The 13,853-nt window shown below is 33.3% G+C and overlaps 2 protein-coding genes across 2 annotated transcripts in view; both read left to right on the top strand.

Annotated features, from left to right (window-relative positions):
- The window catches only part of LOC144848253 (uncharacterized), a 28,308-nt gene extending 15,071 nt beyond the window's left edge, over positions 1 to 13,237 (top strand). The window contains exons 7-23 of the mRNA XM_078704967.1: positions 108 to 656; positions 4,251 to 4,373; positions 5,741 to 5,833; positions 5,962 to 6,174; positions 8,822 to 8,866; positions 9,041 to 9,085; positions 9,230 to 9,484; positions 9,743 to 9,784; positions 10,180 to 10,296; positions 10,549 to 10,641; positions 10,785 to 10,997; positions 11,142 to 11,183; positions 11,354 to 11,836; positions 12,023 to 12,151; positions 12,458 to 12,550; positions 12,676 to 12,888; positions 13,146 to 13,237. Coding sequence (XP_078561093.1) covers positions 108 to 656; positions 4,251 to 4,373; positions 5,741 to 5,833; positions 5,962 to 6,174; positions 8,822 to 8,866; positions 9,041 to 9,085; positions 9,230 to 9,484; positions 9,743 to 9,784; positions 10,180 to 10,296; positions 10,549 to 10,641; positions 10,785 to 10,997; positions 11,142 to 11,183; positions 11,354 to 11,836; positions 12,023 to 12,151; positions 12,458 to 12,550; positions 12,676 to 12,888; positions 13,146 to 13,237 — 2,840 coding nt within the window. The remainder of the gene's footprint in view (positions 1 to 107; positions 657 to 4,250; positions 4,374 to 5,740; positions 5,834 to 5,961; positions 6,175 to 8,821; positions 8,867 to 9,040; positions 9,086 to 9,229; positions 9,485 to 9,742; positions 9,785 to 10,179; positions 10,297 to 10,548; positions 10,642 to 10,784; positions 10,998 to 11,141; positions 11,184 to 11,353; positions 11,837 to 12,022; positions 12,152 to 12,457; positions 12,551 to 12,675; positions 12,889 to 13,145) is intronic.
- A 117-nt stretch (positions 13,238 to 13,354) lies between these two features.
- The window catches only part of LOC144848252 (uncharacterized), a 64,639-nt gene continuing 64,140 nt past the window's right edge, over positions 13,355 to 13,853 (top strand). Inside the window, exon 1 of the mRNA XM_078704966.1 lies at positions 13,355 to 13,839. Within this exon, the coding sequence (XP_078561092.1) occupies positions 13,422 to 13,839 (418 nt within the window). The 5' untranslated portion in view covers positions 13,355 to 13,421. The remainder of the gene's footprint in view (positions 13,840 to 13,853) is intronic.

The raw sequence follows: 13,853 nt of genomic DNA, 5'->3' as shown, positions 1-13,853 counted from the left end.
TCTAATAATACATTTTGTAGTTGTATAACTTCTACAGTAATTTGTGCTTTCAATAATAGCTTGAAGTACACTTATTTTACATAACAATTTCAATTATTATATTGCAGGAAGATATTGCAATGCAGGTTGGCAAATTAAAAATCGTGGTAGTCTTGACAGTAATGGTTGGACAATGGTATCGCCAGATCAAAAGTTTTCTTGTAGTGGTCAAGTTGCAAGTTGGTCATATCAAGGCAAAACAACAGCACCATTTAGAGCTATTATATTTAGGCAGATAGAAGGTTCAAACACACAATTTAAGGTCGTGGGTATCAATGACATACCAGCTGGTGTGGCTAACGCAGAAGTTACTTATAAAGTACCTGAAAGTGAACGAATTACAGTAGAATTGGGCGATGTGATTGGTTGGTCATTCAGACAAGGGGTGTTGACATTCAACGAAGGAGGAGATTTTCATGTCAGATGGGTTGTTGATAATTTACATAATAATTTGGTACATGATCAAATACTTGATATAAACAGTGGTGTAGGGAAACGTGAATACTCAATTGAGGCTAAAGTTCTAACGTTCGAAGTAATTCCACCAGAAAAGGTTAGTCCCAATGAAGGTGAGAGTAGACCCAATAGACCAAGAGGAGGCAAAGAAGGAGAAGAAGGTAAACAATAAATACAATACAATTACTACGTTGTATAATCAACTATTGTACATGGATGGCTCTAAGAAACCTTAATCAGGAATGCATTAAAAATACCCACCAAGTTTGAGTCCCACGCCTTTGGCAATTGATTTACGAATTTGAGGCATGTCTCTACCCTCCCTCTCCTCCCCTCCCTTTCTCTCTTTCCTTCCCTCCCTCTCCCTCTTATTCCTCCCTCCCTCCCTCCCTCCCTCTCCTCCCTCCCTCTCCTCCCTCTCCTCCCTCCATCCCTCTCCTCACATCCCCTCTCTTTTCTCCCATCCTCTCTCTTCCAAGCGTGAAGAATAACACTCTTACAGAACTAACACATTATATTAGCCTACATCATATAGGTCAATATACCATAATTACTATTAACACAATAAATATAGCAATGCCCCGTCCTGATCCTAGTCAGAGTGACTGTACTAATTTTCCCATTGTAAGAAATCTCCAGCTCTTGCTTTTTTAAAACTTCAAGTGTGATGGTTAATAATTAAAAAATTGCTTTGAATCTAAATGTTACCAACAATATAATACATAAAAAAAGCGTACAGCATACGCATGCTTATTCAACGTACGAAGTACATATAACTCCACATAATTAATTAAGAAGCTGCCATGAGAGGGCGCGAAAAATTTTTTTTTCTTATGTGGGTTCGTCCTACTTTTATTTCCATATACATGTTCCTCATCTCTTTACATATATTTTTTTCTCTAAACACATTTTTCATTTCTATACACTATACACAATATTATTAACAATGTTTGTTTTTATCATCTGGGCAGATTTCTATAAAAAAATTTTAACTGATGGTCTTAACTCCCCGATTAAAGCAGGGTTTATCAGATAGATGTATTATAACAAATTTAAGCACAATTTGGTCTTTTATTACATTTTTATGATTACAAGTATCTTTTCAATCACCTTATAAAAAATTCCTTTGTAATTAAGGGTCAAATGTCAATATTGACCAATCACAGAACATACCTATAAAACCAAATAAATACTGACATTTAACAAAAATGTGATTTCATCCTGTTAATCAAGCACATACATCATGTCATCACTTGACATAAGTTAAATTTCATCAGTTGACATAAGGTCAAAGGTCATCATTTTAATATGTAAAATAAATAAAAAATAAATGCTTATATAGCGCCCTCTATAATGTCCCATATTATGTCATTAATTATTATAATTAATTATTCATGATTTCTGCCTTAATCTCATAGGAAAAAAAATAATGACCACTGGACTATATAAAACAGTCTTAGCTATGACCGCGCAGAGCCATATATATAAAGAGTTACGACTTAAAGATATGCAGATCAAATTGTGTACAAATTGTCTCCACTAATGCATGTAAAGTATAAGAGCAACAAAATACTTTTTCTTATATTTTTTAAAATGTAATTGCATATTTGACGGTGAAATATCGATGTGCACAGCGGCAAAGAATATTGCTGAAACCCGGTTGAACAGCTCGAGTACAGCATCATAATGTTGAAGACAGGCCGATTTTCTTAAAAAAATACTATTTTGATAGATTTAATATACGTTATACAAATGTATTAATTTCAGATGAATGGAAAATTCCAATATAACTATTTGGTTTAACACAAGTACCAGCTGTAGGTAAATGTATTGGCCCTTGGCGATTAACCTAAAACCTATATAGATATAGTACAGTATTGCAATACTTGGACATAACTGTAAATACGTATTAACCATTTTTGGTCGCCATTTGAATCGTAATTTTTTTTACTGTGAGTGTGGGTACTGTTAGATAGATATATAAACACATAGACGTTTTACTGTGAGTGTGAGTAGGCCCTACTGTTAGATATATAAACGCACAATATACAAATAAACTTTATTACTGACAGTTGCTTCTCAACGTTTGTATTAATTAATAATTACAAAATTTATAAACGTTGTAGTGGTGTATCGTTATATGTACTATGCTATTTCAATCGACTATGACAGGGACAGTTTTAACAAAGTATTACATCGCAAATGTTTTACTGTATCAAGTGGTATATTATTTATAGGCCTATAAACACGAAAACAATATTTCGTTACTGAGTAGATAAAAAATATATTTAAAAATTGTTCTTCTTTGTACCCATCCTCTTCTCCATCCCTCGACCCTAATGTTACATACAAAACACAAATTGGACTCTTTTGTGACAAGTTTCTCTTTCGGAAGTAATTCACAGGGTGCACATTTTAGTTGACTACATAAATTATCGTGTCTATTTATTCGTTTATGTAAACGACAATGTATTATAGTCCTGCGGTACGTACATTTGAAATCGACAGTTTTTTTTTACGCTAAAATTACTGTGTATTCGAGAACCATCTGTGGGCACGAAAATAAAAGACGCTAAACAAAAAATTGATGATACGCGCAAACACTAACGAAAGTATAAAATACCAAACTATATTATGTTGGGTGTTTTTCGTGGTGTAATCATTATTTGATACATATAGGTAAAATAAAAAGTGGACATGAATCGAATGAAAAACACACTGCTGAGGAAATACGAATTGTGAAGTTGTTTTCATGTTCAACAATGTATCAAACCATTTGGAATCGTTTTGTTTGTGTGTTTTTTTTTATTTATATATTAATTTTAATGGTTTTAATATTTTGCAATTTTGTTTGTTTGTGAGATTTGTTACCTATTTGCTACTTTTGTAATTCAAAACATTTTAATGATAAAATATAAATAATTTTTAAGTTCTAGAATTAAGATGTAAATTGGAATATAAAATGTACTTCAAAATCAACACTCACTACTCGAATTAGATGATGCGCTCGAACAAACTTTTATATCTGATATTTTTTTGTTTGATTCATTTTTTTGTGTGCGTGTGTGTGTGCTTTTTTGTTTGTTTTCATTTACATTTTTAAAAATGTTAATGGTTTTTTATATTTTGCAATTTTTTTTGCGTGAGGTTTGGTATCTTTTTTGCTACTTTTGTAATTACATTCTGGTTTAGATTTTTTGCTTTAAGCGGAGATATTTATTATTTACACATATCGCGGATTCGAACTCGAACCTACTAAGTACTAATTTCAATGGCCACGTCGTTTTACTCACTGAGCCAAACCGTGATTTACAAAATACATTCTGTTCTAAGGATAGTATCAGTCGATACGGTTGGGCGGCTGCCGAGACTAAACACCGTTTTAATTTGGTGGCTCTGCATGGTGTTTGTAGATCAGGCCATTGCGGTATATAACGGAGAAGGTTGCGTAGTTGATACGTGACGTAACAACTCGCAAAACATGGTCAAATTACTGCTATTTTTGGGCTTTTTTAGTGTTTATCCTTAAAATTTAGGGAAGTGGCATAGTCTATCAATAAACATCAGTGTGCCAAATGTGAGCACGTACCGTTCAGTGGTTTTGGAGGAGATGCGTAAAATACGCGAAAAATTTAGCAGCAATAATATATAGATAATAATTATGATGATGAAAATGATAATTATGAAGATGATGATATTAACAATAACAATAATAATACATTTTGCATTCATATTTAATTTATTCTTTAATTTAGAATTAAGAGCAACTTTCATAGTAGCTAAACAGAGTTCTACACATAGTTCTGGAGCAGTTGCTGGTAGAGCCATCGATGGAAACACAGATGGAGATTTTGTGGAAAAGACGTGTAGCCATACCGGTAGTGTTATAACAATCACTTATACAATTACTTTCATATCATAATATATTTATAGGAAATAATATGATAGTGATGATGCGCATATTGATGCTGATGATGGTGAAGGTGATGGTGATGCTGATAATGGTGATGCTGATGCTGGTGATGATGATTCTGATCCTGATAATTATGATGATGCTGGTGCTGATGATAGTGATGGTGAAGCTGATGATACTGCTGATGATGACGATGCGTATACTGATTATGATGATGGGGATGGTGATGATAATGGGGATGGTGATGATAATGGTGATGATGCTGATAATGATACGTATACTGATTCTGGTGATGGGAGTGGTGATGATACTTATGATGGTGATGCTGATGATGATGTTGCTGCTGCTGATGATGATGCGTATGCTGATGCTGCGGATGCTGGCGATGCTGGTAATTATGCAACGTCGGTAGTATTTTTTTCTCTGCGGTGTGACATCATACTCTTTCATATGCTCTTAAATACTCTTTCATTAGACAGGTTTTATTTCTCAAAAGCTTTGTAGTGATATGACACCAGCATGTCCTTATAATATGGGCATATCACACTTTTTTTGTCACATAAAGTTTTAAAGTGTAGACAGAGCTTAAGACCGTTTTTGTTCTATAATAACATTTTCCTTAAGTAACCGTATACCGCGAAGTTGCTGCTTTTCAGTTCAGGCGAATGAAGATATCAAGATTCCAACATACCGACCAGAGCAGGTTTTGTATTTCTATATCTTTTACATGTTGCAATAAAGATTTGTGATCTGTTAAAACCTGGTTACAAAGGATTGGCAGTAATTAGTAAGAAAGATGAGGCCGGGTGCATGTCTCATAGTTTTTATATATAGTGACGATTATTATATGTATGCCAAGACCATTTTAATGAAGACGACGTATGGTTAAAAGCAATGCACAGGATTTAATCTATGAAATAAGAAAAGGAATAAAGTGGACTCCAAAAAGCATAGGATTGACATACATTGCACCAAGCTCCTGCTCATGAATTTGATAAACTGAATGCAGTCAATATCGGACCATTTTGGACAAACTACACTGTTATTGTCGTTGACCATGCACTTTATTGTAAATTATTGATCTAAGATCAAATCTAATCTAAGATTGGCTTATATAAGAGAATAAAAAAGAGCATTAGGAATATGTATAATAGCATATGTAGGGTACAGTATAAGAGCATAATGAAAGAGATTGTCGGCGTTCCATAGGTGATGCTGCTGGTGCTACTGCTGATGATGATTCTGGTGATAATGATAATGTGTTGAGAATAATATGCATTGTCTTATCTTAATAATGCATAGTTTATATTCAACAATTGCATCTTTTCTCAGCTGATGTATCAAACAATCCGTGGTGGTATGTTGATTTAGGATCACGGCAGACTATCTCAAAGATTGATATATATAATAGACAAGACTGCTGTGGTAGGTTTAAAAAACAACATTAAACTAAAAATATAATAAAAATCAATTGTATGGTTATATAAGTTAAGTATGCCGAACATCCAAGAATAGGTATTTCCTGTACATTTATGTGTCTCTTCTCAAACTAGGTAATAGACTGGTAGGTGCTGAGATTCGTGTCGGTAATAACAAAGTATCACCTTTTACTGGAAATGCACAATGTGGAGCTACTATTACAACATCTATGATTGGTTTAAATCCAATCGAAATTATATGTAACCAACCAATCACAGGGCAGTACGTTAGTGTTTATCTTCCTGGAAAGAAACCTCTTACTCTTTGTGAAGTACAGATTTATGCAGGTATCAGCCAATAAATTGCTGGAACTCTTGGTCCACAAATATACTACTTAGGAAAAGATACACAGTGTGTCAACAGTATAAATATGTGTTGCAAATAATAATTATAAGTGGAAAATAAAAATGATGATGATATCGAAAAAACCTTTATTTATATGTTAATGCTGACATTTTGATTTAGCTTTTCGCTTTTTTTTGTATCTCCATTGAGATCCAGCCACTGATAACCACGGCATTGTCATTTTTTCAGTAATTTGCCCATCATCAGGTGAAGATAAAAACAAAGGATAACATATATAAGTCACAAAATTACATAATAAAACAAATCATCCAATCAAAATGTTAATAAACAAAAGGCATGCCTCCAAAAGCTTTGGGGTTCAAAGCAGAAATGGTTGCTTATAAAGCAGGAAATTTCAAACAAAGAAAAAAACTTCAAGTGTGAATAATTGTTAATATGTGAATGTCTCTGGCAAAATTAATGTTTAAAAGCTTGGCACTCTTGCCCCTACCTGCACAAATGTATAATTTAGATCTTTAATGTTTTGATAGCTGATCTGTGTTGTGTCATTCTCATACGGAGAGTATTTTTTGTTTCCCCGACGTACTGTTTGCCACAAATATTACTGTATATGAGATAAATTACGTTTTTGGTTAGACAATTAATTGATTGTCTTATCCGAAAAATGCGGCCAGTTTGGTTATTCTTAAATTTTTTAGTAGAATCAACTAATGAACAAGTTTTGCAAGATTTGCCGCAAATGTGACTGCCCAAATTTTGGCTGTCATGAGAGTTAATTTCACTCTTAAATTTGGATCTGACTAATATATCACGAAGGTTAGGAGGTCTACGAAATGCAATAATGGGTGGTTCCGGAAAAACAGTCCTGAGACGTTCTGTGGACTGAATTAATAGTGAGAAGAAAAGATTCCAAATTATCTTCACCATGGGTCCAGATCATGAAGATGTCGTCAATGTATCTAAACCAAACAAGTTGATTATTAGGTTGGAGGGACAGAAAATTGGCCTCAAATTGTCCAATAAATAAATTTGCAAAAGATGGCGCCATTTTTGTACCCATCAATGTGCCATGCATTTAAAGGTAATGGTCATTTCCAAAAATAAAATTGTTGTTGGTTAAAATCAACAAGACCAGTTCTCGTAAATGAGCTTTAGTAGGCGCTTTGCCTGAAATTTGTTTGTAATTTAAAATACATGCGTCGGCTCCTTCTTCGTGAGGGATATTAGTATACATCTAATGTAGCTAGAACAGAATTATTAGGTAAATTTTGAATTTGGTTAATTTTGCGGATTAATTTTTTGAATGTATGAAGGGAGATCAGTCACATATGGTCTAAGTAAATCATCCACATATTCAGAAATTTTCTCTGTAGCAGTGCCATTGCCCGATATAATGGGTCTACCAGGATTGCCTGCTTTGTGGATTTTAGGTAGGAAATATAATCTGCCTGGAACTGGATTAACCTGTGCCAAATGAGGTCCAATCTTAGGATCGATGGAGTGTTTTTTTTACCATCACAGAAACAGATTTGGCCACCTTATTCGCAATTTCCGGGGTTGGATCCGTTGTAAGTTTACGATAATGAAGAGGATTGTTTAGCTGTCTTAAGGACTCCTCTTCATAAATTTGATGTCCATAGCAACAGTGACAGCACCTTTATCAGCGGGTTTAATGATGATATTATTACGCTGACGCAATTTGGCAATTGCCTGCCTCTCTTGTTTTGAGAGATTGTCACGTTTATCTGGACTCGGGACGTAGTTTTGTACATCCTCCTCAATAGCCTGAATAAATGTTTCTAAAGCTGGACAACGATTTTAGTTGGATTCCAGGAACTTTTTGGTTTAAATTTGTTAACGTTGCCTTCGTTTTGCGTGGTGCTGCTGTCTGAATCAGCAAAATATTCACGTAATCGGCAGAATTTGAGTCCTCGGGAAAGACGTTTTTTCTCTCCTTTGGAAAGTCGACAATTAATTTCAACAACTGAATCAGAGGTGTTGCTCCGATTCTTGTTATAAGTCCGAACGAACCTTTTGTAGGGTTTTCTAAAAGCCCTGAAATCATCCGAAGGTAGAGTCATTTGTGTTGAAATGACAAAGTCTGCAGGTAGACCAAATTTGTGATGTCCCCTTCGGGCCATTACCGTTGATTACTAATCCTAAGTTTGTTTTGAAACTCGGATGCAGGAAGTTCTCTTTTCAACTTCTTAGTTCTAGAGTGAACAAATAAAAAATAAGGTCCTTAAGGCGAAAAAAAGAACAAAGATTTTCTCCCTATGGGTAAATTTATATATATAAATCCAAAGGCAAATTACTGAAAAAATGACAATGCTGTGGGTATCAGTGGCTGGATCTCAATGGAGATACAAAAAAAAAGCGAAAAGCTAAATCAAAACGATAAAGTAAAACAGCCAGAAAAGTTAGCAGAGATTTCGGGCAACAAAAACTATTATCTATATAAATATATCAATTTTCTGTTGGTTAATTGCCGAGCTATTGTCTGTAGAAATTCCGTAATAAAAACTTTCTCTGTAGCCGGTATATAATTCTTATATAATATGTTTTCCTTCAGATTTATTATTAACATTATAAACATTTATTTAATATTGTTTACATTGTTGTATACAGGTAATGGAATAGGAACGAGAATAGAAGGTAGACCATCTAGAACAGGTAAAATATTATAAATTGTTATACCATTTTATTATGTATGCAAATTGCGAACAGAATCTAAACTCAAATAATAATAATAACAATATCGGTTTCAATTTTACATAATCTTATCAGTATATTATTAGAAATTTTCTGATCAGAATGTTTTAAAATTGTTTACATTGTTGTATACAGGTAATGGAAAAGGAACGAGAATAGAAGGTAGACCATCTAGAACAGGTAAAATATTATAAATTGTTATACCATCTTATTAGGTATGCAAACAAGTCTAAACTCAAATAATAATAATAATAATGATAATAATAATATCGGTTTCAATTTTACATAATCTTATCAGTAAATTATTTGAAATTTTCTGATCAGAATGTTTTAAAAAATCAAATGCTGCAGACTATCGAGGGTCAATAAGTGTAACAGAAACCGGAAAGATGTGTCAGCGATGGACCTCACAAACACCACAGATGCATACAAGAACACCAGAAAAATACCCAAAATCTGGGTTAGGTGATCACAACTTCTGCCGAAACCCGGATAACTACAAAACAGCCTGGTGTTATACAACCGATAAGGATAAAAGATTTGAAGCATGTAACATTGGCAGCCCTGGAGAAAATTGTGGTAAATACGCTCTATAAACTGATAAACTATTTGTCAATATACATAATTACAGTATAAACTACGATATTAACACGGTATTGGCTAAACAATTCAATGAACAAGGCAAACAATTAACCACCTAGTAACTTACTTAATAAACTAATTAATATAGAAGATATCTGTATGTTAAAAAAAAGAAGCGGAACATGCTTGGAGTAATAGTCTATTGTCGTATTTTTTTTTATTACGTATATGCTTGAATTCTTTTTCTTATTATAGGTGGGGAAGGATGGACAGGAGAAATTACACCTATTCGTAAAGGTAAAGCACTCTACAATAATGGAAATATTGTATAACAACGTACAGAAAACTTAAGTCTATTTGGTATTTAAAACAACAACATAGGCCAAAGCGGCATTTTTCAAAATTCAAAACAATAAAGTATATTTTTTTCGAAATAACTTGTCTAGAATGATTTTTTAAATGGCAGATAAAATAAAATGAAACAAACAGAGGAAATGAAGTAATATTTTAAAATTTAAAAAAAAAGTTGAAGCAAGGCAAATTTCATAAAAGTTTATGTTTAATTACTCAAGAAATAATTACAATACTTTAAAGTTAAATATTAAAAATCACGAGGGCCCTAAACTTGTATATCCGTATTAAAGGTTTTCTCGTACAGATATAATTAATCCTAAAGTATTTTGTAATTTAAGTGACACATTTTGTAGAAGCTAAACAGAGTTCTACACATAGTTCTGGAGCTGTTGCTGGTAGAGCCATCGATGGAAAAACCGATGGAAACTTTGGAAAAAAGACGTGTACCCACACAAGTAAGTGCTATATAACATAGACATTTACCTATTTTTACAATATTATTCAAGAGCATTTAGGTAGAAAAGAAGAAAATAATATCACAAAAAAGACATACAGTAAAACAATGTTCATTCATTTCAAAATGTAATATTTCACTACAATATTCAATTTACATTTTAAAATCCTGACATGAATAAATTGTAAACTGTCCAAAGAGAAGTAATTTCTCATACCAGTCAGTAAAAATAATTTATTCAATTTTTTCAAAGAGACTGGATCTGGCCATCCTTGGTGGTATGTTGATTTAGGATCACCCATACCTATTTCAAAGATTGTGATATATAACAGGAAAGACTGTTGTGGTAAGAACCAATTTAAAACATATTTATCAAATAATAAAATTTAACGTGAAGATATAGCAGCTTTACTACCTTAGTTAGTGAATTCAAGATTCTTTTAAACATGTACCCAATATGTCCATATTGTTTAACTTTATTGTAACTAGGCAATAGGCTGGTAGGTGCTGAAGTTCGTGTCGGGAACAACAACGTTTCACCGTTTGTTGGAAATGCACAATGTGGTCTTACTCTAACATCATCTATGATTAGTACAAATCCTATCGAAATTAAATGTACTCAACCAATCACAGGACAGTACGTCAGTGTATATCTTCCTGGAAAGAAACCTCTAACTCTTTGTGAAGTAGAACTATATACAGGTAGGAACATATTACTACAGTCTAAATCTAGTACAGTGTGTATACAAACAATATTTATTACTTTTTAGTCGTGTCAGTCAAATTATTGTTGTAATGTATTTTCTATTTTGTTTAAATTCAAAGTTCATATTTCTTTTTATATAGGTGGAGAAATAATGACAGGAGAAATTACACCATCTAGTAAAGGTAAAACACACATTCAGAAATATAGCAATTCACAAAGGAAAACAACTGAAGTTGTAAAACATACGTTACTGGGATGTTCAAACACATGTTAAATGTGAAATGCCTATTTTTAAAAGAATCGATATTGAAGTTCTTTTAAAGTTCTATTAATTAATACATTAATTTTACAGCTGGATATTGCAGTGCCGGTTGGCAAATTAAAACTCGTGGTGGTCCTGACAGTAATGGTTGGACAATGGTATCGCCAGATCAAAAGTTTTCTTGTAGGGGTCAAGTTACAAGTTGGTCATATCAAGGCAAAACATCAGCACCATTTAGAGCTATTGTATTTAGGAAGATAGATGGTTCAAACACACAATTTAAGGTCGTGGGTATCAATGACATACCAGCTGGTGCCGTTAACGCAGAAGTTACATATATAGTACCTGAAAGTGAACGAATTGCAGTAGAATTGGGCGATGTGATTGGATGGTCATTTGATCAAGGCGTGTTAACATTCAATGGAGGAGGAGATTCTTTGGTCAGATGGGCTGGTGGTAATTTGCATGCTAAATTGGTTAATGATCAAGTACTTGATATAAAGAATGGTGTAGGAAAACGTGAATATTCCATTGAGGCTCAAGTTGGAAAGGTTGGAAGAAGTGGACAAGGGGGTAATCGGGTTAATTTGTCTTACAGTACTAAGTTGTATACAATATCCACAACAAATATTTAGCACTATCATGATGTTGTTTTATTAGGTAACACTTATCAATGTATACCATTGGTAATTTAATGTTTGTCTCTTTCTCTTTAATTATTTTTAACAGCAGAATACTGTTTGTAATTTTCAATTTTAGTGGACGAGAGAGTTACACATTTTGTAGAAGCTAAACAGAGTTCTACACATAGTTCTGGAGCTGTTGCTGGTAGAGCCATCGATGGAAAAACAGATGGAAACTTTGGAAAAAACACGTGTACCCACACCAGTAAGTACAATACTTAATAAACATTTTCCATCAAAAAACCTTATATTTTGTTCAATATTTATGTATTTATTATATAAATCTTAGAGAAGTCTGTTAAGATCATTGGATGTAGACTGATTTTAAAATAGTAATTAACTAAACATGGCAATTATTATACTTAAAAAAAATTGACATGCCGTACCTACATAATTTTAAATAGTTCTTAATTTCACATTTTTAAACCACGTGCAAACTATTTAGACATTTTCAAATAGAAATAATTTTTCATGGCCGTCAGTAACAATTATTTATTCATTTTTTCCAAAGAGACTGGATCTGACAATCCTTGGTGGTATGTTGATTTAGGATCACCCATACCTATTTCAAAGATTTTGATATATAACAGAAAAGACTGCTGTGGTAAGAACCAATTTAATACATATTTAGCAAAAAAAAAATTTAATGTGAAGATACAGCTTTACTTTAGTTAGTAAAGTCACAATTGTACCCAATATGTCCATATTGTTTAACTTTATTGTAAATAGGTAATAGGCTGGTAGGTGCTGAAGTTCGTGTCGGGAACAACAACGTTTCACCGTTTATTGGAAATGCACAATGTGGTCTTACTCTAACATCATCTATGATTAGTAGAAATCCTATCGAAATTAAATGTACTCAACCAATCACAGGACAGTACGTCAGTGTATATCTTCCTGGAAAGAAACCTCTTACTCTTTGTGAAGTAGAACTATATACAGGTAGGAACATAGCCAACAATATAGACTAAATTTAGTAAAGTATGTATACAAATAGCAAGGCGATATACATGGCTGCAGTCGCGTGCTCAAGTTAGTGTTTACCGACCGACCGACCAACCGACTGACTGACATAGTGAGTTGTTATAGAGTCACCTTGCACGCGACTAATAATCATTACTTGTTAGTGCTGTCCAATTGTTGCTGTAATGTATTTTCTATTTTGTTTTAATTCAAAGTTCATATTTCTTTTTATATAGGTGGAGAAAAAATGACAAGAGAAATTACACCATCTAGTAAAGGTAAAACACACATTCAGAAATATAGCAATTCACAAAGGAAAACAACTTAAGTGGAAATAACAGAAGTTACTAAGATGTTGAAACATATGTTAAATGCGTCGATGAAATACCTATTTTTAAGAGAATTGATATTGAAATTAATCTTTTAATTAATACATTAATTTTACAGCTGGATATTGCAGTGCCGGTTGGCAAATTAAACATCGTGGTGGTCCTGACAGTAATGGTTGGACAATGGTATCGCCAGATCAAAAGTTTTCTTGTAGTGGTCAAGTTACAAGTTGGTCATATCAAGGCAAAAAATCAGCACCATTTAGAGCTATTGTATTTAGGAAGATAGATGGTTCAAACACACAATTTAAGGTCGTGGGTATCAATGACATACCAGCTGGTGCCGTTAACGCAGAAGTTACATATATAGTACCTAAAAGTGAACGAATTGCAGTAGAATTGGGCGATGTGATTGGATGGTCATTTGATCAAGGCGTGTTAACATTCAATGGAGGAGGAGATTCTTTGGTCAGATGGGCTGGTGGTAATTTGCATGCTAAATTGGTTAATGATCAAGTACTTGATATAAAGAATGGTGTAGGAAAACGTGAATATTCCATTGAGGCTCAAGTTGGAAAGGTTGGAAGAAGCGGACAAGGGGGTAATCAGGTTAAT

The sequence above is a fragment of the Antedon bifida genome, chromosome 7, assembly GCF_963402885.1.
Source record: "Antedon bifida chromosome 7, ecAntBifi1.1, whole genome shotgun sequence".
In the NCBI taxonomy this organism is placed as follows: Eukaryota; Metazoa; Echinodermata; class Crinoidea; order Comatulida; family Antedonidae; genus Antedon; species Antedon bifida.
This window is presented reverse-complemented; position numbering and strand designations above follow the sequence as displayed.